Source organism: Aulonocara sp. 'chitande type north' Nkhata Bay, linkage group LG4 (genome assembly GCF_057382095.1).
Source record: "Aulonocara sp. 'chitande type north' Nkhata Bay isolate Kocher_YH1m ecotype deep benthic linkage group LG4, A_spYH_male_GT1.1, whole genome shotgun sequence".
NCBI classification, from domain to species: Eukaryota; Metazoa; Chordata; class Actinopteri; order Cichliformes; family Cichlidae; genus Aulonocara; species Aulonocara sp. 'chitande type north' Nkhata Bay.
The window spans coordinates 17,969,944-17,991,225 of NC_141347.1; the positions used below are offsets into that span (position 1 = coordinate 17,969,944).

The window sequence follows — 21,282 nt, forward strand, 5'->3', positions numbered from 1 at the left end:
TTCAATCCAGTTCTTTTGTCATTTGGAATGGCTCAGCCTTTTCCCTTAACTTAGATGTGCTAAGTTTTCTGCTAATAGCTTTTTGGGAACCTCCTTGTTGGTGAAAAAATACTAATCCATGCCCGTCAAATAAAAGAAAGGATAATAAATTCAAACTTGTGCACTCAATTCTTGTTTTTTACAGTCATTCAAAACATATGCCGTACAATCATTGCACTCTGGAAAAAGGACAGTTCAAAGAAATAATAAGAAATCCAAAATTAACACGACATTCATGCCAATGATGAGTGTATAAATTGTATATAACTGTATATATTTTAAATACATTACCAAACAGAATATCAGCAGTATCAATAAAGACATGAAGCATCAAGACATAGATTTGGTTTATTTATTATTCACACGAGTGCATTTTATTGCTGGATTAATAATGCACAATACATCACATTAACACTATAGGTTTCTCTTGAAAGAAGATGACGGCATTTCATTAGATGGCATTTCATCACGTATGTGAGCAAAAGGGTTGCACTATAACTCTGTAGTGAGAAAATGGAAGCAACAATCACATTAAAGCAGCAGCATAGAGAGTGGTCACAAAGTGAAGCTATTCAGTAGCACATTTAAGGTCTTTTGCAACCTCCCTGTGATTTGGGATTGTTATACTTCACTATGATGTCTACTGATGTTTTTTTTTAAAGGAAATGCCCACGGAGGGAAACTCAACCCCACATGCAAGATGTGGAGCACAGACACTGGGTTTTGGCTGCTGGAGACCTGATAACCAGATCCTTGATGATCTCCACTGTGCCAAACAGTGGGAAAAGCTTCTCATCGAAGCTCTCGTTGTAGGTGTAAATGTGGAAATGTTTGTCCACATCATAGAAGGACAGCTGGTTGTTGTCATAGTCGAGGTAGACGCCCACCTTGCGGGGGATGAGGCCGGGTGGCAGCGCGGTGAATGGCACCGTCAGCGCCTTAAGCTCAGTGCCCCTCTCCAGCCGCAAGGTCAGGTACCCCGTATCTGTGTTCAGCGACTTAAAACCTTTCCTCAGGGCCGACTCTTTAGCAACGCCCAGCCGCCAGTCGCGCTCTCCCACTTCCACCTCCCAGTAGTGGCGACCAGTGCCGTAGCCCTCTGTTCCAACGGCACACCACCAACCGTCAAAACGCTGGTGGTAGTTGGGAATATCTTTTCTCTCAAAGCCACAGCGCATCCTTTTCTCATCAGTAGAGATGAGCAGATCAGGGTTGGCCGTGTCCAGATCCAGGGTCACCTCCACTAGAGGGGAAATGTGAAGAGGTTTAAATTACAAAACAGGTTGAGCAAAGATTATATGGGGAAAAAAAGCTGATTAAATATTTAATTTTGTACCTGCAGCATCTGCAATCCAATCCCACACTGCCAAAAAAAAGGGAAAATAAAAGTAAGTGGATCTAATAGTGTAAATGCACCAGCATGGGAATAGTAATGTGTGATTCGTGGTCTACAGTATCTCACCTGGTTGAGGGATGTAGGATATGGCACCTGGAAAAAGAGAATGATAAACTCATAAGAGGGTAAATATTTCCAAAGAAACAACCAAAGTCAGCTTGAGTTACGATTTACAAACCGATCTTCTGAGTCTTCTGTTTCCACAGAAGCCACTGCTGTGGGATGGTGTCCTGTAGGAACAAACAACAAAGAGGCCTCATTGATTAACTGCAGCGAGTCATGCAAGCTGTAAAGTTTGACCTGTGGATTACAGAAAGAACTTCTACCTTGTCAGGCCGCTGTAACATTAAAGTCCACATAAGCAGCTCCATGGCGGTCAGCAGATTGGGAGCACGGCCCCAGCGCCAGGCGGACTGCACGTCCTCCAGATTCTTCACCACTGGTTCTCCGGGCCACACACTTTGCTGCAGAATGATCAATGTCAATAAAAAACAATGAGCAAACTTGTTTTTTGTTTTGAAGGAAATATTAGTTGTATGTCTGAACCTCCCACCTCAGGCTGGGCTCTTATATCCTTGATCCATTCGAGAATAACAGCTTTGGCCTGCTGCAGGTCCTTCTCACTCGTCACATCGGGCTGTTTGCCCTCATTCATCTCTGGCCAGCCATCAGTCTGCATGGGTCTCATCTGCACAGAGAAAAACACACATTTATTAAATATACCTCTATACCTAAAAGACGTGTAGTTCTACTGTGACTATTAATTTTCTGCAGGAATCTGATGTTTCCTTTTAGGTCATCTGACTGTCCACATGTTCACAATTCATAAGATTTGATCAGATTTGGTCAGGTTTTAATTCAGCTTACTTCTTCCAAAGTCTGCTCAAGGTCACATTTGTCATTTTATGGGCACATTTCCATTTTCTCAGCATAACCTTCATGCACACTACTTACACTCTCACCAATATTCAATTCAACCCTTTCAGCAAAGTCATTAACACAAGGTTCCCAGTGCATGCATACAATAATAAAGTGAGAACTTCCTGGAATGCCAAATCATGTGATAGCTTGAACTATCGCTCTGTCACACGTTGTATCTTTTTAGATTGTAACGACCATGATCTTACTGATCATCCTATTAGCTGGCCATTCAACTACTAGACTTGTAGTCAAGACCGCCTAAACCAAGACCAAGGCAATACCAAGACCAGAGGGCATCGAGACCAAGACAAGACCAAGACCAAGTCAGACAGAGTCAAGACCAAGACAAAGTCGAGACGAGTCCAAGACCGAGACTAAAAAGTCTTTAAACTGCAGCCAGATGCTGGTTCGTTTACAGGTGTCAGGCATATTTATGTGTTTTTGCGATGCACTCGCACAGCCCTCCTCACCGCTGTCTACTGTCTCACTCACTTACTGAGAGGACAGACGCACGCTCCACTTGACTGCCGCGTCTCTCACCCTCTCTGTTTGTCACATAATGATATTATCCTATATCCTTGCATGTGATTGGCCACAATATGGAGGGATTGGAGCATAGCTGGGCCACTGTGTGAAAGCTGACCAGCGAAAGGAAATTAAGAAAATTAAGTGAGGAGCCGGCTCTCGCTCAATGGGAGTCGACTCTTCTGATTCACTACAAAGCACTCTGTAAGCACAGCTCTTAGAGCTGATGGTTTTGCGTATGAAACATTATCGAACGTTACGTTGTGTGTCATGGATACTGTTGACTCCAAATCTCCCGACCACTATGTCGATCTGAGAGAGCAAGACCGAGACAGCAAGACCAAGACGAGACCAAGGGATCCGAGACCAAGACCACATAAAAGTGGTCTCGAGACATCCAACTCTATCAACTACCCATTCATTCATTCCTGTCCAGATCTATTAGAAAGGCATAGTTGAGGCTAACATCAGTAGTATGGTCAATGCTATGACATACTGACATGTAAATATATTTTCAAGCTTTTTAAGGCAATGATTACTGCTGGTTACTGTATGTAGTCATGATACTTCTGAGCTCAAATTTCTCATTTGCTGTTTGTAGAGAACTTGTAGAAAGTACAAAAGGTGGACATAGCTACGGCGACTTTCTGAAGTGGTGAGCGATTTCACCGGCACCATCTTGGTATCAAAAAACTGAATGTAAAGACAGATCAACCTGTGACACCACTTGCTTGCTGGCTAATTGCTTGCAACTGACAACTCACTGCCAGTGAATGAGCTGATAATACCGCAGATAATCCTGCTTCCTAAAACATGATTTAACCAAGACTTTCAAGACAGAAATCTTCCCATAGACTTCTATTGAGGTTTTGCAATCATTATGGATGTGCAAAAATCATGCTGACAGTGTAGGACCACTAAAGTCCCAGTAACACAGTACTAGAGACCTGGTCATGAGGGGGAAATTATTACATGAAAATGACTGCTAAAGCACCATTAGCAAAGTCTTACAGACTAATCAGTGACCCCCTAGCAACCACGTGTTACTTTGGGGAAAATGTGTATTCCTCAACTGGTTGGCAAAACCTCCTTGTGACTGCTGCAGTGGTAGTTTGGATGACAGTAAGTGACTTAAGTAAGGCTACAGTAAGGCTGTAGGGAAACTGTAAAAGTGTGACACAAACCAGAAGTGTCAGCCTTACTATCACTAAGCTAGTGGTTAGCAAATATTTGTAGACAAGCATGTAAAACCGCAGGCAACTCTAGTCTGCTAGCTCAAGCAATCACTGCAAAGTTTTGGGGAAGTCTCTTCTTTGCATGATTGTATCAGGTCCAATATGTTGGACAAGTCTCACACAATATGCACATGGCTGGCACATGGTGTCAAGTGGGAGACTTCAATAGGACTCAGTCTTTTTGCAAACACAGCTATCGCCATCTGGTGGCCTTCACTTAGAATGCAAGTTCCACTTCCACATTGACTTTATTTTTTCAGAAGCTACATTCATCTTTACTGTCTGTGGTTGAACTAGAATAATTTGTCCTGCATATGACTGTTTGCGACCATCCTTGACTCCACAGTGTATTTGAATTATCATTGGCTTGTGCAATACAGCCAATCAATGGCAAAACAATAGTATATCACTTCCCACACAAATGATGCTTTGGTACTTTTCAGTTAAACACCTTGCTTTCCAGCATGGAGGCCCACTGTAGGATGAAGGCCCTGCAGAGAGGAGTTGGCCAGATGTCATTTTGGTTCCAGATGTGCTCCAGCATTGCTGATCTCTGCAAGGGTAAAATGGAGAGAAAAACAGTGGATTGATGAAGACTGCTAATTATTTCAGAGTTTAATAATTCCTTCATTAGGCTGTAAACAACAGTGATGATCAGCGTCACTTTTGGCATTAAGAGAAAACTGTTACAATGACACTATCCCATTCATCCTGAAAGCGCACACTAAGACAGTGAGGGAATGCAAGCATCAGTTCAGGTTCACAAGACGTTTTTACCTGACACACTCGGCCGATGTCTCTAGCCAGCTCCACAACGAACAACTGGTCCTCATCCAGGGGCTCCCTCTTCTCTTTCTTTGCCCTCTTGTGCGAATCCTGCGAGGAAAATACAAGTAAAGGATTTTCCGTGAGAAAATGCTGGAGTAAAGACGAGTGTTCGAGCCACAAAGAAAGACATTTAGACAGCATTAGTGCTGGTTCACAAGGGCTTTAGAAAGTAATAAGGCCAACTGGGAAAGGGGGCGGTCACTTAGCCTAATCAAAATGCACATCGGGGCTCTGATCCTGTCAGCAGAAAAAAAAAGCCTCTGTCTCATTTCATCTCATCAACTCCCTGCATAGAGTAACTTACATTACTTACATTAAGCCAAACACCAACACCAAACAGGTAAGATTATAAAAAAAATGTATTATGTCAGCTGTCTACCTGAGTATAAACGTGACCTCCTGCCAGGGGCCACGTTTGAACATTAAACACACAATATTTTTATTAGAGTGTACAGAAATGGGTTACCTTGATCTTGGCCGTCAGGTTTTTGGCCGGCTCCACCATGAAGTGAAAACACTGCATCATTTTGGCTGGCCTGTCCTAACATGACACACAAAACACACAAAAAATTTAGCTTTAGCAAACTACCCATTCATTCATTCCTGTCCAGACCATGTGTCATCCTGACAAGCAGCATTACGTGGTAATGAAGCATTTAAGCACAATCTGCTACATCTCAGAAATCTGATGGCAACTCCATGGCGGTAAAAACAGCAGTGAGTTATCTCACTGCTGCTCCTCAAACCCCTAAGGACTTGTTATTGTCCTTGGTGTCTTCTAGGAGGTGAATGCTGAAGTGGAAAATGGGCAATGTTTAGTTCCAAAACACTGGGAGGTCAAGTAAATCAGTAAATACATGATGATGATGGAAACATCACACGGCCTTTTGGAGATCAGAACATAACAATAACAGTAAAAGGTGAGGGATGCAGCGGTGGAGTTTTGGCAAGTTATATAAAGGATCAACAAAGTTAATGAAGTCATAGATGCCACACGCATGCAGAGCACAAAGTCTTTAAGAAGGTCATCGAGCAGAAGCAGAGAACAGCAGTGATTATTAACTTGAGCAGCAGTAAAGCGATAAAAACAAGCAGTCTGAGGCAGGAAAGGCCCAGATTTTCTGTCTCCCTGCCTTATTTACTCTGTATGTCACTCACTCTGGCCTTTTTCTCTCCCTCATCATCTGCAGAAGAATACAGTGTGAGCTCAGTCTGTGTCTGGTTGGCACTGCATCAATTATCATGACCAGACAAAACTGGTTCTCAGGCTGAGCAGGACGTACAAAAACCCCCCCACAACAAAACACAACACAATGCAATTAATAAAGCCTGTATTTGCATGCAATATCACCCCTTGTTTCATGTGAATAAACTGTGTTTCTGTGCAGCTTGAAGACGGCTCGAAATAGCGCTGGTTAGGCCCACTTTCATATACAAAACTAAGCTGCACCACTCAGGAATCTACCAACAACACGCACCTGTACATACACGTCAATGCTGCGTCACACAGGAAAACAACAACAGAAATCACAACACATAAAATCAAATGAAAGACTCAATTTTTTTAGACGACACGTCTAACGATGGGGAAGTGCTCGCTTTGTATTAATGCTGTGGGAAAGCATGACCATGCAGCTTTTGCAGAGTGAGAGCGGCCCAGTTCGCAGGCAGCTGATGACTGCGCAGGAGGTAAACACAAATCTGCTGAGTGACTTTGCGGCAGATTTGCATCACATGTGCAAAGATGCCTCTTTGCAGACGTTGCAGACTGATTTTTACCACCAATGTCCACACAACAACATGACAGGTTCATGCATTTATAGCGTTGTTGTCCTATAATTCGTCCCCTGCAGTGCGTCCTGCGAAACAGCGCGGTTAGTAATAAGGCGCCAGCTGACCTGCAGCTTACCGGGATCCGCGGAGTTTTGTTGAAGCTCTTCGGTTTTCCTCTTGCCTCTTTCTTTAAGCGAGAAGCTGCCGGGTCTAAAAGTGTCTGGTCTCTGTTCTGCAGTCTGTGTCTGACCTTGTTTACATACCAGACTGACAGTCGGCTGCTCGTGCAGTTTCGTTTTTTTCCGTGAGTGACGAAAGCGGCTCATTAATGGGCAGAGCTCGCGACCATCTTGGTAAGGTAACAGTATTTTATGCTGTCTTAAAGAGGCAAATCTGTAGTTTGGATTCAAGTTTTAAAAATGCGACTGTTTCACTTGTGTATTTACATTTTCTTCTATATGGCTTGCACTGCAGCAAATCAGTTTATGCCACTGGATTTATTTTACATGCACAGGTTCATTCAGCGCACACAGACTAACTAAATCTGATAAACCTGATATCATTTCTGCTATTAAGGGCACACTTGCAAGACTTGAAGCGCAGATATATTAGATTTAATCCTTGCATACTGGAAGTTCACTGTCATCTCAGCATCAGCTTAAACTGCTGCCTCTGATTATACATGTATCACCGTAACATTTGATTTACTGTGTAACGGCTGTCTATTGTTAAAAAGGCACATTATATTGTCAAAAGTTTGCCTCGTCTGCCCTCACACGCAAATGAACTTGAGTGACATCCCGTTCCTAATCCATAAAGTTTAATATGGATTTACAGCCTCAACTCTTCTGGGAAGACTTTCCACAAGGTTTAGAAGTGTTTATGGGAATTTTTGAACATTCTCCCAGAAGAACATTTGTGAGGTAAGACACTGATGTTGGACGAGATGGGCCTGGCTCGCAGTCTCCACTCTAATTTCCCCCAAAGGTTTTCTCTCAGGTTGGGGTCAGGACTGCGCAGACCAAGTTCTTCCACACCAAATTCGCTCATCCATGTCTTTATAGATGTTACTTTGTGCACTGGTGTGCAGTCATGTTTCACTGGAACTAAGGGCCTGAAGCCCAACTGCTGAAAAACAATCCCAGAACATAATCCCCACTCCACCAAACCTTTTTTTAAAAAAAAATTTATTTAACCCTTATTTATACAGGTTGTCCCATTGAAACTCAATGTCTCATTTACAAGGCAGATCTGTTCCGGACAAACATTAAAATTACAACAATACAAGAAATAATAAAATAGCTAAATTTATCTAATTCACACAGTCATATCAAATACAACAACAAGTTCCCAGTGATGATTTCACAAAAACATTTGCATGTCTTTTGAAGTCTGCAAGTGAAATCAGTTGATTGATTGATACTTTACATTTAGTACAATGAAGCCGGACAAATAGTGTTGTCCTTTCAAACCCAGACTTGTCCATCAGAATGCCAAATGGGGAAGCATGATTCGTCACTCCAGAGAACACATCTCCACCGCTCTAGAGTCCAGTGACGGCATGCTTTACACCACTGCACCTGACACTTTGCATTGTGTTTGGTAATGTAAGGCTTTGTTGCAGCTGCTCAGCCATGGAAACCCATTCCATGAAGCTCTCTGCACACCGATCTTGAGCTAACCTGAAGGCCACGTGAAGTTTGGATGTCTGTGACTGACTCTGTAGAAAGTTGGCGACCTCAACGTACTATGATCCTCAGCATCTGCTGACCCCGCTCTGTGGTTTAACATGGGCTACCACTCTGTGACTGAGTTGGTGTCGTTCCCAGTTGTTTCCACTTTGTTATAATACCACTAACAGCTGACTGTGGAATATTTATTAGTGAGGAAATTTCACAAGTGGATTTGTTCCACAGGTGACATCCAATGACCGTACACCTCTAAAGCTCACTGAGCTCCTGAAAGCGATGTATCCTTTAATAAATGTTTGTAGAAGCAGTCTGCATGTCTGGATGCTTGATTTTATACACCTGTGGCCACAGAAGTGATTGGAACACCTGAATTCAATGATTTGGATGGGTGACTGAATACCTTTGTCAGTATAGTGAATGTAAGGTATGGAATACCTCAAGCTAGATATTTTGTGTAATTTTCAGTCTTTATTAAGACCTTCCATTTGTATTAACAATGGCTCGGATTGTTAATACAAATGGAAGTCATCAGTGTTTCCTGATGACTAAACAATGCAGCTGAACCATCGATTGATAAATGAAATACTAAATAAGTAGTTGAAGGTTGTAAAAGGTTAATAAACAGGTATTAGATGTTGCTAAGTCACAAATGCATAGACTGAGTGTTAATAGTACTCCAGGTGAAGTGCAGGAGATATTGCAAGTAAACTGCTAAAGGTTTGTCAGTGGTCAGAAGAGTTTCAGACTTGATGCTTTGGTTGCATTAGTTCTGCCTCAGCTTTATTGTTCTTGTGTGAGCCCCTCAAGTGCTTCAGCAATAGAAATAAAACCTTGCAGGTAGTGCAAAATAAAGCTGCCGGTTCTTTATTGCAGTGCTTTTACAGAACTAATATCAATGAGATCTAAATTAAATATCCTAGAGACAAGATTACTGCATGCATTATATGGAATGAAACACAGTTCAGTCGACATAATCATTGAACACGATCTGCAGCAGAAAGGAGTTTTATATTGCCAAAGGTGAAAACAAGTGATATAAAGAAAACAGTAATTCACTGATATGGTGGAACTCAGTAGCGGTTCATATTACTACAACCAGAAAGCTAGAAAAAAGCACATTACATAAAAGTTATAGATTGATTTTCATGTCACTGAGTGGAAATAATAATTTGATTCCCAAGCAAAACATGATCTAGTATTGGTAGATAAATCGTTGTGGGCAAACACAGCGGTAAGACGTTTCTCGTAGTTGGTCACCAGGTTTGGAAAAATGGTGTTTTCTGGGACACACTCAGGATTCCTCTTCCACCAAACGTATTGGGTCAGGTTGATGGCAAAGAGGTCGATTTTCTGACCACAGCACTTTCTCCCAAGCCTTCTCTGAATTATTTAGATGTTCACTAGCAAAGCTAAGACGGGGCCGTATACGTGTCTTGTTGAGCAGGTAGACCTTGTGGCACAGCAAGATTTCAATTTAATAAAGCGTCGTGTTTTACTAGTGGTGTACTTTGGTCCAACTGCCTTCAGATCATTAACAAGCTCCACCTGTTTACTTTTTGGGCTGATCACTGTTGAGGCAAGATCTTGCATAGAGCCTGAATTCATTTTATATTTCTTCCATTTCTGAATAATGACACCAACAGTTGTCGCCTTCTCACCAAGCTTCATAGAGTATCAAATCCTTATTGAAGTCAATGACAAAAAGTCAGTTTATAACTTTTATGTAATTTTTTTCAGGATTTTCCACTCTGTGAAGCTACAATAAAAACGAAAGACTGGTCATTATTTTTCCATAATGGGAATGTTTCGCCATAGGAAGTTGTTTTTGAATATTAGGACCTAAAAACTGAAAATATTCCAGTTTTTATTGAACTCCAGAATTCAATAAAATTCATGGAAATTAGTTTGGGAAATACTAATTAGACAACAATCTCCCATGAAATTTTCCTGATTTGTCCTTTGTTTTCAAAACAACATGCACTCAGAAACGCGCATATAAAATCTTACCTCACTGTGAGTGGTTTGGATGTGGTCCACATACATAAACTGCGGCTGTGTAATGAAAAACATTCACGAACAAAGCAATAAAAGTATTTATTACATTTGTTTCCACAGAGAAATAACAAGATGTCAGTTATCTTTCTTCAATAAATACAGTACGAGACATATGCAGGGCAAACATACGACTCGTGCACATGGAAAGTAAGAGAAAATAACGCACAGAACATTAAGACATAAAATCTGGTGTGTAAATAGAAAAAAATCAAAAGATGGGGTAAAGACAAAGGTTTTGTAATGAATGTCTAGTTTCGATTCCATGAAAGGCACTCTCATTAGCACCTTTTTTATTCTCCCTCTCAAGCTAGAGCAGCGTTGCATCGCCTCAGCGGGGTAAAGAAGCCCGCTTTGCGGCAGCTACTAAACAAACAGACCTCTTTAAAAACCACACAATGAGGTTTCCAGTTCGGGGACATTAGAATAAATGAGAAGAGCTAACTGTGAAAACATAAGTCCATTAACAGAATTTAATACACGTCACTGTAACCAACAAAGTAAATAGTCGTTCCCTTTTTTTGGTATGTTTCAGTTCTGCCCTCTCCTGTTCGAGATGTGCCAGCCACCTTAGTTTTATGAGTATTCAGTGTTTCTGTTTTCAAACTCACGGGCACGGTAGAGCACAGTAAATGTCACAAAGTATTTTTAACATTCAAACGTGTCCTTCCCTGCAGGGTGTGCGGCTCCTCGTATGGTTGCCTTCCAGCTCATGATCAACATTAGCTCTGTCAGTTTTGAGGTATCAGAATCATCTTGTACACAAGTGTTAAGGATCCAGTCGATTTAGTAACTGCATCTGCGTTACGTTAAATATCGCAATTCTGCTTCACATTCACCAGAAAGCTTGATGGCTTGATCGGCGTCACATGGGTAGGACGGTGTTGTCGGCGGCCTCAAAGTTAGCTGGAGGCGCTGTGTCAGTCTGAACGACAGCTCTAGTGTTGGTGTAGAAACTCTGAGCAGAGGGGACGTCCAGGCTGGATGAGAGGATGTCGTACGGCAGCTCCACCGACTGACGGATGCTCTCTTCGTATGTTGGAGGAGGCTGTAGGAGATGGGGGAAAAAGATAGAAGAGATTTTACACTAAATATTACACGAACATCTATGAGCTGAACTGTCGGTCAGAATAGCTAATTGTTTAAAATTAGCAAGTAACTGAAGGGTCTGTGGAGTGTTCAGATCCACAGGTTAACTGCTCTGATTCAGATAAAGTTATCAGCCAGCAGGTGGACCAAGATAAGCATTTAACAGAACTTAATGGAAAAATAAACTTAATCAGCTCTTCAGACTCAAAATGCTAATGTAACATAATCTCTGCAGAGTGAAAAAATAGGCTGCTGACATCTATTCATTATTTCTGCTTATCCAATTCAGGTTTGCGGGATGTGTGGGGTGGAGCTGGAGCCTATTTTAGCTGTGATTGGACAGATCATGAGTCTGTCGTAGGGCTAATGGGAAATGACAGTTCAATGGTGACAGCATATTGCAGGGGTGTCGAACTCCAGATCTCGAGGGCCGGTGTCCTGCAAGCTTTAGATATCACCCTGGGTCAACAAGCCTGAATCAAATGATTAGTTCATTACCAGGCTTCTGGAGAACTTCAAGACATGTTGAAGAGGTAATTTAGCCATTTAAATCAGCTGTGGATGAAGGACACATCTAAAACCTGCAGGACACTCGAGGCCTGGAGTTCGACACCTGTGGCATATTGGGAGTCGTTGGGCAGCTTAGGGCAGCTCAGACTGCCCAGCTGCCTGCAGTCAGATGGCGGCAATGTCAGAAACATGTGGTACAACTAATCTGTGCCCTACTCTAGATTGTGCTGTCGTTGGTGTTCCACCGTGTTCTAGATACCTTCGAACTCAGATATCGGAACAAAAGCAAGTAAAAACAGGATTTGTTAGCTAAGTTAGCTAACTCTTGTATCACTGGCAATACAGCATAATACTTTGTTTGTTTGTTTTTTATTCTGTCTTTCCAAGTAAGAAATCCAAGTTGAAGGAACATTCTAGATTCAAATTCTGACTGGGAAGTCAGAAATTCAGATTTCCGACTTATTCAGGACTTCAGGAATTCATAATTTTGCTTTCGTCTTGATGCATGTTCAATCATCCAGGTAAGTAAATCTCCAAAAGTTGATTCTGTTCATCTGGACATAGCGTTTTGTGGGAGAAACGTTTCGTCACTCATCCAAGTGACTTCTTCAGTCTCGGCTGACTGCAGGTTTCCCCAAATCTTATAAACAGTACATTTGCATAATGACTGAAACCAGCCCATTGTTCCTTCACTGGGCTGGTTTCACACCATTATAACACACAGGGAGCTGAAATGGCCACTTTTGGTACTTTTCTTGCTGTATTTTTTTGATCGCACTTCTCTCACTCCTGGTTAACTCTGCTGTCACTCCTTCCCTATTCTGGCCCACTTGTCAACCACATAGTTGATAGTTTGGTCGACTGCTCAGAGAAAAGTTTGCAGTGGTTGAAAACCCTGCTTTGTCAGCTTTCTGTAGGCAAATACTTTCACAAACAAATACAACTGGAGTAGCATGAATTAAATACAACGCAGAGAGACTGACCACCATTTGCACTCACATTCACATCTATGTCCTAATAACCAGTTAACCTAATTTGTATGTCTTTGGACTGTGGATGGGGAAGCTGGAAAACCCAGAAGAAACCCACATGGGCACAGGGAGAACATGCAAACTCCATGGTCATTATAATATAGCATTAATCAAGTGGTAATATTATGTTTACAGCTGCTATCTTAATACAGATTTAAGGAAAGACATGGAATATCATTCAGTAATGAGATGCACGTGTATACATGTTACTGTCATACTGCTGCCTTTGTATGCAGTGATGAGACTTCTGAAGACTTTTGGGAAACATTTCCCAAGTTGCCAAAGGGCACTGTTCTCCATAGCTGTCTGAGAGCACACAGTAATGCCACCGAGGTTGCAGACCACAAAATTCTTCAGGAAATTAAAAGTCCTCGAACAATCCGGAAGGACTGAGTTAATCTGAGAGCATCCACAGGCCTGAAAGAACTGAAATCTGACCCTGTGGTGAAGCAGAACGTGTTTGTATTTACATTACCAATTAATCCATCCCCATCCTGGCTGTCTGGAACATGTTACTTTTTCCCCCAAATATATTATCTTTCTCATCACATCTAGCAGATTCACGCTTCCTGACTGAGTCCTCTTATCTTTTAATTGCTTGGGGACCCTCAGGCGACAAGTGCAACCCCACAACCCTGCCCCCCGTTTGATACCCGCACCACACGCGCACGCATACCAGGCTGCAAAGTTTTACTGCCGTCCTGCCTCGGGCCACGCAGGGCAGGCGGGGAAATAAAGGGGTCCATCATCTGAACTCTTGCAAGATAGAGTTCAGATTGTGTAGAGGAATGTTTGTCAGTGACTAGTGATGGGATGACAGAAGAGTATTGTGTGTGAATGTGCTTTGGTGATGAGCAGTCATGCTAGGGGGTGTTTAATTAAAGAAACGGAGAGGAGGTCAAAGTAGAAAAAAACGGTGGAAGATGGGAGCACAAAGCTGCATTCTTGGGCACTGTTTGCACTCAGAACGCAGGCTTTAATTATGTTTGATGTTCCTTTTTCTCATTACCTTGTTTGCTCAAGCGTTGTGCGAACTAGAAGCTAAGCGAAAGATCAACACGGTAAAACCTCGAAACGCAGCTGCCAGCACAATTCGGCAGCAGGCATTAGATGAGCTGATACTGCATCCTGTTTACTGCGCTCTGAATGCAGTCTAAGGTCTTGTTACAACATTGTGTGCCAACATCTTTCTATTAACAATAATAAAGAGAGTCTCATTCTGTTATCTCCACCCACTGTGTCAATAGAAATGAGGGCTTTCAATAAAAAGCCGACTTTTTTTGGAGATTTAATGTTCTCCCACAATCCCATGCTTAACAAAACCACCTGAAGGGCTACATTTCCAAAGGCTTTACAACAATACCAAACTGTGTAATGCAGTTTTAGTCTCTAGTGTACCCCACCTCAGTCACAATGGGTCCATTGAGACCAAAACGGTCTGCGATCATCATGTGGATCTGCCTCTGGCGGTCCTTCTTTCGGACGCTCTCATAGGAGGGGAGCCTCGGCAGGGGGCCTTCCAGCACAGGCAGGCTGTAGCTGGAGGGCAGGCCGACGTAGAACAGCTGACCTGCCTGCTGAGACGTAAACAGACCACAGTGGGACAAGAAGCAGGTGTCTTTATGTTATTTGTGAAAAGTGGTCTGAAGTTTAGTGGGGGAAATAAGTGTTTGAGCCCTGCTAAATTTATAGATTTGCTCACTTAAAAAGAAATGAAAGAAAAGAAAAGAAATTAAATGAAATAGATTTTTATGTTAGGTTCATTTTAATGGAGAAAGACAGAATACCAACCAAAAATCCAGACAAAAAACCCCAAACACATGACATAAAAGACATAAACTGATTTGCATGAGTGAAGTAGGCATTTGAACCAGCCAGAATTCTGTGTGGCCATGTGACATACAAATTACAATCAGTCAGTCAGTTGCAGACATTCACCATCTCAGCTCTTTACGTGTATAAAGCAAACCTGTCCACATAATCACTTTCTACCATTCTAACCTCTCCACCACCACGGGCATGACCAAAAAGTTGTCAGAGGACATTAGGAGGAGCCACAACACTGTCAGCAAGAAGCAAAATTTATAAAATGACTAACAATTACCCTCATTCTCATGAGAATTGTGATGGATCATCCCAAAACTATACCGGAGGAGGCAGGCAGTTGGGACCACAGTCACCAAGAGCACCATTGGTAACGCACTACACTAGTGGATTGAAATCTTGCTGCGCCCACACGGATCTGCACAAGAAGACACATGTACAGGCCCGTCCGAAGACACCTATAGGTTAAATAATTCAGAGAAGGCTGTGGTCAAATGACACCAAAAGGTCTTTGTCATCAACTTGACCTGCCATGTTTGGAGGAAGACAAATGCTGAGTATGACCCAGAAAACACCATCCCCAGAGTTAAGCAAGGAGGTGGGAACATTATGCTTTGGGGCTGCTTCTGCTAAGGGTGCAGGATGGCTTCAGCACATTGAGAGGCCAATGGATGTAAAATCTTAGACGAGAACCCAAAGGATGAGTTTAAAGAGCTTCTGTAAAGAGGAGTGGGCAAAAACCAACTACAAAAAACGTTTTGCTGCTGTGCTTTTGCCAACAAAGGTTATTCGACCAAGTACTACGTCATGTTTTGCTTGTGGATCAAATATTTATCTCACTCAGTGACATGCAAATCAGTTTATTATTTTTATGTAATGTGTTAAATACTGGATTTCTGATGGATATTCTGTATATAATATATGTATATTATATATATATTATAATATACAATGTTATATAGAAATCAGAGACTGCACATTTCTTTGTAAGTGTGAAAACTTACAAATTCAGCAGGTATCAAATAATTATTTCCCCCATCATATACCCCAGATGGGTATTATTCCCAGATACCCACGTTAAAGGATAAATCTCATCAGAAACATTCACTTCAGAGACGAGGACTTTCCGGCCTATGTGTATTATAGAGTGTGCATGTGAATGAAGGCCCTGCCTTAACCATTAGCATACACAGAGGGGAAGAGAGGTGCTTTGTTTGGCTTAATAGCAGATGATGGGCTCTCTCACCTGAGTGCTGCTGTCATCAGTGATCTGTGTCTGCTCGAGAAAAGGAGATGGCACCAGCGTCTGCCTGCTGCTGTAGTACTGAGAGGGAGCACCCTGTAAAACAAACAGTAATAAATTCAAGAAGTTGCGGGACAGGAAAAAAAAAACCCTTAGTTATTAATTAAACACGGGACTGGAATTTCACCTTTAGAGTTTAACTAGGTGAAGCATTTTTCTGGTTCTTGTTGCTGAGAACCACTAACTTCAGCCCAATTGACCAATTTTCATGCCTTGTTTAGTCACTTTGGTGCACCGGCTGGTTCAGCAGTACCATAAATTATCTAATCAATAAGACGACCACCCTCAGATTTCCGTGCCTCCTCCTCCTATAAAACAAGACCCGTCAGTGTCTCACTGTATGAGGTGCAGAAATCCTGAAAAAAGGCCGTTAGTAAAACGAGGTAATTGCCTCACGTCTAAATGAGTCTCCTTTGTGTGGAGAACAATGTGATGTCCTACTGTGTCATCAAGGTCCCTAGGCAACAAACCACACCGTGTGGTCTTTTCAGCGTCCCTCTATTGCCCGTGTAGCCCCGGCGGGTACCTGTTAAGGAGCACACTCCAATACACATTATGGCCTTTTTATGTCATTTGAGCCGCCTTTACCACAAAGTCAATTTGTTGCCTGACTGAGATTTAGATCCAGCATGAGGACAAGAGATATGAGCTAAACAGCAGTTGCTGCGAATACTATAGAGATTCTTCTCACACAGAAGCAACAAAGGCAGCTCAGATTGCACTAACACGGGGTCACATCAACATATCATCAGTTTATCAGATTTATTATTTTCCCAGGCCTTTTTAAACGATGACATCACTCACCATCAAAGTGACGCGATCTGTCGACCTTTGCCATAACCCTCATTACGTTTCACAGACACACAGAGATGGCACCAAGAAAAGGTGATGTCAAAGGTCATTTTCCCCTCACTGGTTTGTACTTTTGAGAGGGAGGATAAAAAAAAAGAAAGAAACGTCACCACGTCGAAGAGAAAAGGAAAAAAAAAGGAGAGGAGCTTTTGTCGCCTGCCATTGAATCAGCCAGCGTGAAGAAAAAAGCACAACCGTGTAAAATCAGTGTCGAAGTCGGGGGAGGACCCCAGCAGCAGTGTGCTTTTTTTCTCCTCCGCCGCAGCCTAAAGGAGCTCCCATTGTCCCTCTTGTCTCCCCCCCACCTCCAACACCCACCGTGGGGTCGGTCCACTATTCATGGAGCAAACTGAAGCAGGGAAAGGTATGTGACTATGAAGTCGAAGACATGAAACACAATGAAAGAGCGCCTGTGTGTGTGTGTTGCTCAATCTTCACTTTCTCTCGCTTGTGGTCAAAAGAGTGAAAGCCTCTTTTTCACCACAATTAATCGCAGGAATTGTAACGACACTCATCACTCTCTAATCTGTCACGTGCAGTTCACTGTACGTGACCTGTGGGTAAATAGAAACCATCATGTGCTTCTCTTATCAGCAACACGGTACAGCTGTAAGCAGAGGTCAGCATGGCCACTTTGTACAAGTGAAACAGTCTGTTAGTTCCTTAAACTCAGGCACAACAGAGCCTCTCCATTAAAGACACAGCTGAACAGACAGCTTCCTGTCAGTTGAAGGAGGGAGGCATGAGTTGTGTCTCTGCAATCTAAAGATAACACTCAAACCTCACCCCTGGGGACTAATGGAGGGGAGAGACGGGTCAGGAAAAGGAAACAGACGACTAATAAACAGTATAATTCTTTGGGAGTATTTGCATTTCCTCTTTAGTTTATCCTGCACCAGCACCTGCAGCACTGAGGATAGTCAAGTGTTTCTCTTTAGTGAGCAAACAGTTATGTTATTTTGTAGGTATGATTTTTAACACACAAGCTAAAAACAGACCCAAGGACTTGGGTTGATTTGCTTCACCCTGCCAATGCAGAAAAAAAATAAATTTGATTTGCAGTGATTTAATTAGGCCACTATGGTGCTGAAGTAGCATCAGTGCTAATTCTGTCCAATTCTATTGGAGAGATAGTGCAGCACTCAAGAGATATTTCTGGCAGCGCGCTATTTCCACCGGAGCAAATTCACTGACTGACACTGATCATATCAAGTTTATTGTAGGCCATGTTTGTGCCGCTATGCAAATTCAATCTGACACGCCTTAATGTCTGCGTGCCGGCCTGTCTTTGAGTGTAATCTCAACAGTTTGTGCTGAGAAACTGAACATACAGATCACCTTACAAAGAAAACCCCCCACAAAACTCAGCATCAGGGCGTTTTTTTTGTCCCCCCTCACCCTCACCCCCACCCACACACACATACACTCTCTGCCATGTGGTTTGTTTTTCCTTACCATATCTGCATGTGGCCCCTGATAGGAAAACAGTCTGCAGCACTGAGGATCCTTGCGGTAGATGATGGACAGCAGCACCACGATAACCACGAAGAACACCAGAGAGGAAACTGCTTGAAGCCGGAGAGAATGAGAAGTCACTTAATCACACTGAGTCAGACACTGTGCATTTTCTTTCCACTCACTTTGCACATTTGAAGCCTGTGATGAGTTTTTTTTAAATAAAAATGTGCTTATTCACTGTTTTTAAATGTCAGTCCAGAGTTTCTCTGGTGTGTTTAAAATGACAAACTCAAGTGTCTAAGCTTGTTTTAATGGGCTTGGTAAACATAAGAGCCAAAGCTGAGACATTAAAAGCCTGTATATATATATAGCTATCTGCATGTGTGGCTAGATTAAATCCAAATGCTGTATCCAAATGTCTCCCTCTAAAGAAACGATTTTTACTCGAATTACATCCTTAAAGCTTTACTTACAGGACGCAGCGACCACTGTGAGTTGATCAGATGTCAGCTGGAAGGAGGGGATGGTTGGAGTTGCAGTTGTGGACATTTCTTCTTCGTGAACTGTTAATCTTCCCTTTACAAATCCTCCTGAACTCTTCGGCCTCAGCGCCGGGGCTCTCATCTTACAGATCAGAAAAGGAAACTGTCCTCCTGTCGCTCGTCTTCATCGTGCGCTCAGTCCCGGACAGGCTGGCAGTCCACATGCGCTCTGCAAAGTGGGGATCTCAAACTCTCTCCACTCGGTCAAACACGCCACACAGCGTTTAAGAGCCCGTGACGGCGCACTGACGCCCTCCCCGAAGCGCGCGTGACGTCGCTGTGGCTTGGAGCCGGACAGCAGCATTGGTTTTGTTTATGGTCTGACTGACACTGACTGGAAGCAGCAGCAGCGCACGGGCACACAGACTCATTACTTAGGCTAATAGGCATTTTTAAGCTGGACCCCTCTCTATGTGCGGAGGACACCAGGCCACGGACACGGAAAACAGCAGCGTCTGTGCTGCTGAATAAATATTACAGCAGGTTGCTATTGCTGCTTCCTCCGCTGTTTAACTAATGGCATCCAGACCAGTATAAGTTAGTTAACACCCCGGATTCCTGAGCTGGAGTCCCGTTACCCTGGCAACCGCGGGTGTCCCATCCTTAGAGGCTTTCTACACAAACAAAGACCCAAAATGTACCATTAGTATTCATAGATGGAAACTATGAAAACATGCGCCCCCGCCCTTTTTCTCCTTTTTTACTAGATAAACTTCATAAAGTATGTCACCCCAGATACTTTCATTATTTTATATCTTAAAGGTGGAGAGAGGCACTGACATCCCGTAGACAGGATAAAACAGATCTCTTAATATGCACTTCACATATCTGGCTGTGGCCCAAGCTTGCTGAATTGAATCAGTATATTATACTTTGCCCTCGAGACAGCGAGGAGAAATTAGTTTTGCATACTGGCCATCCTTACAGGGAGAGGGAAGTAACTAAAACTTGGAAAAGCCAAACTCCAGCAAGCTTTTTAAGTAATAAGTATTCATTCGAGTCAGCGTATTTTACACAGTAATAAATACATAAATAACAAATCCGTAAACATACAGTTTAGTGTATCATTTTATAATGAAGTAATTTTCTGAATTCGTTTTCTTAACTGATATTTTGTGGCATTTTGTTGTTGTTGTTGTTGTTTGTTTGTTTGTCTGTTGTTGTTGTTGTTGTGTGTTTTTCTTGGGGGGGGGGGGGGGGGGTGTTATACCACGTATTGAATTTTACTATTTATGTAAATGCATATGAATGGGTGTTGATAGGCAGGCCTAATCAGTACAGAAAATTAAAAAATGCCTAATTCAAGTAAAATCCTGACCCATAACGCTGAAGGTGATCTGATGCCTTTGTTATGCTGCGGGTCTCGTCGCCACCTTGGAGGGAAGGGTGACTGCAAATCAATACACAGCTTTTCTGCCTAATTACCTTTGTTCTATGATGAAACACTGCTATCCTTAAGGGAGCGGTCTCTCTTTCAGGAGAACAATGCCCTCATCCTGACTGACTTGGCTTACTTTTACTTATAAAAGTAAAGTAAAATGTTGTTTATATCACACTTTCAAGAAAATATCACCGTGCACCTCATCAGATTTGCCACACAGCAAAATCTCCAGTGTTAAATTAACACTAGAGAGTGTCTATATGGGTCCACACCTCTGAGTGTTAAATACAACACTGTTGAGTGTTAAATTAACACTTTTGACAGTGTTATATGTTTAAAAGTAACCTAGTCAGTTTTGAAGATTAACAATGGCTAACACTGAGCAGTGCTGATTTTCTAACACTGGAATATTTCTAACATTTTGAGTTATTTTCCAGTGTTAGAAAATCAGCACTGCTCAGTGTTAGCCATTGTTAATCTTCAAAACTGACTAGGTTACTTTTAAACATATAACACTGTCAAAAGTGTTAATTTAACACTCAACAGTGTTGTATTTAACACTCAGAGGTGTGGACCCATATAGACACTCTCTAGTGTTAATTTAACACTGGAGATTTTGCTGTGCAGATTTCATTAAATATAACATTTTTACAACGCACTTATGTAACAAAGTTTTTTAAAAAAGGGGGGGGGGGGGTCATATGAGCTCTGGGACCTGTTGGGGATGTAAATGTCTGACTTATGGTTTTGCAGTAACTCAACCCAAATGAACACCTACGGTGGATTCAGTTCTGAATCAAAGCACCAAATGAGGGACCATGTTTTGGGGGGA

At 42.3% G+C, this 21,282-nt stretch overlaps 2 protein-coding genes across 7 annotated transcripts; both read right to left on the reverse strand.

The window, feature by feature from the left end:
• Positions 1–369: 369 nt before the first annotated feature.
• On the reverse strand, positions 370–7,043 carry LOC147332327 (uncharacterized). 4 transcript variants are annotated; one of them, XM_086288795.1, is made up of 10 exons: positions 6,843–7,043; positions 5,411–5,485; positions 4,894–4,992; positions 4,568–4,669; positions 1,989–2,123; positions 1,762–1,899; positions 1,614–1,665; positions 1,502–1,528; positions 1,376–1,402; positions 370–1,282 (listed from the first exon to the last, which is right to left on the reverse strand). In XM_086288795.1, the coding sequence occupies exons 1-10, from the start codon at positions 7,041–7,043 to the stop codon at positions 723–725; spliced, it is 1,416 nt and encodes a 471-aa protein (XP_086144921.1). In that variant the 3' UTR covers positions 370–722. The 4 variants fall into 4 exon arrangements, with proteins under 4 accessions (XP_086144921.1, XP_086144922.1, XP_086144923.1 ...); XM_086288796.1 differs by having other exon boundaries at positions 6,854–6,987; XM_086288797.1 differs by having other exon boundaries at positions 5,411–5,480; positions 6,854–6,979.
• Positions 7,044–10,506: 3,463 nt separating this feature from the next.
• On the reverse strand, positions 10,507–19,624 carry LOC147332328 (uncharacterized). Of its 3 annotated transcripts, none has more exons than XM_086290586.1 (5): positions 19,001–19,624; positions 18,525–18,634; positions 16,161–16,253; positions 14,494–14,667; positions 10,507–11,508 (listed from the first exon to the last, which is right to left on the reverse strand). In XM_086290586.1, exons 1-5 carry the CDS (start codon positions 19,149–19,151, stop codon positions 11,326–11,328), a joined length of 711 nt encoding a protein of 236 aa, XP_086146712.1. In that variant the 5' UTR covers positions 19,152–19,624; the 3' UTR covers positions 10,507–11,325. The 3 variants fall into 3 exon arrangements, with proteins under 3 accessions (XP_086146712.1, XP_086146713.1, XP_086146711.1); XM_086290587.1 differs by having other exon boundaries at positions 14,494–14,664; positions 18,525–18,637; XM_086290585.1 differs by having other exon boundaries at positions 18,525–18,637.
• Between the last annotated feature and the right edge of the window lie 1,658 nt (positions 19,625–21,282).

Bases quoted from the DNA above. Each gene is read 5' to 3' on its own strand.
- LOC147332328 (XM_086290585.1), bottom strand. From the start codon at position 19,151: ATGAGAGCCCCGGCGCTGAGGCCGAAGAGTTCAGGAGGATTTGTAAAG. The intron at 18,638-19,000 runs GTAAGTAAAGCT...TCCGGCTTCAAG, and splicing joins CACAGTGGTCGCTGCGTCCT to CAGTTTCCTCTCTGGTGTTC. The intron at 11,509-14,493 runs GTGGGGTACACT...CATCTCCTACAG, and splicing joins ATGGACCCATTGTGACTGAG to CCTCCTCCAACATACGAAGA.
- LOC147332327 (XM_086288795.1), bottom strand. From the start codon at position 7,043: ATGAGCCGCTTTCGTCACTCACGGAAAAAAACGAAACTGCACGAGCAG. The intron at 4,993-5,410 runs GTAACCCATTTC...TTTTCCTCGCAG, and splicing joins ACCTGACGGCCAAGATCAAG to GATTCGCACAAGAGGGCAAA. The intron at 1,283-1,375 runs GTACAAAATTAA...TTTCCCCTCTAG, and splicing joins TTGGATTGCAGATGCTGCAG to TGGAGGTGACCCTGGATCTG.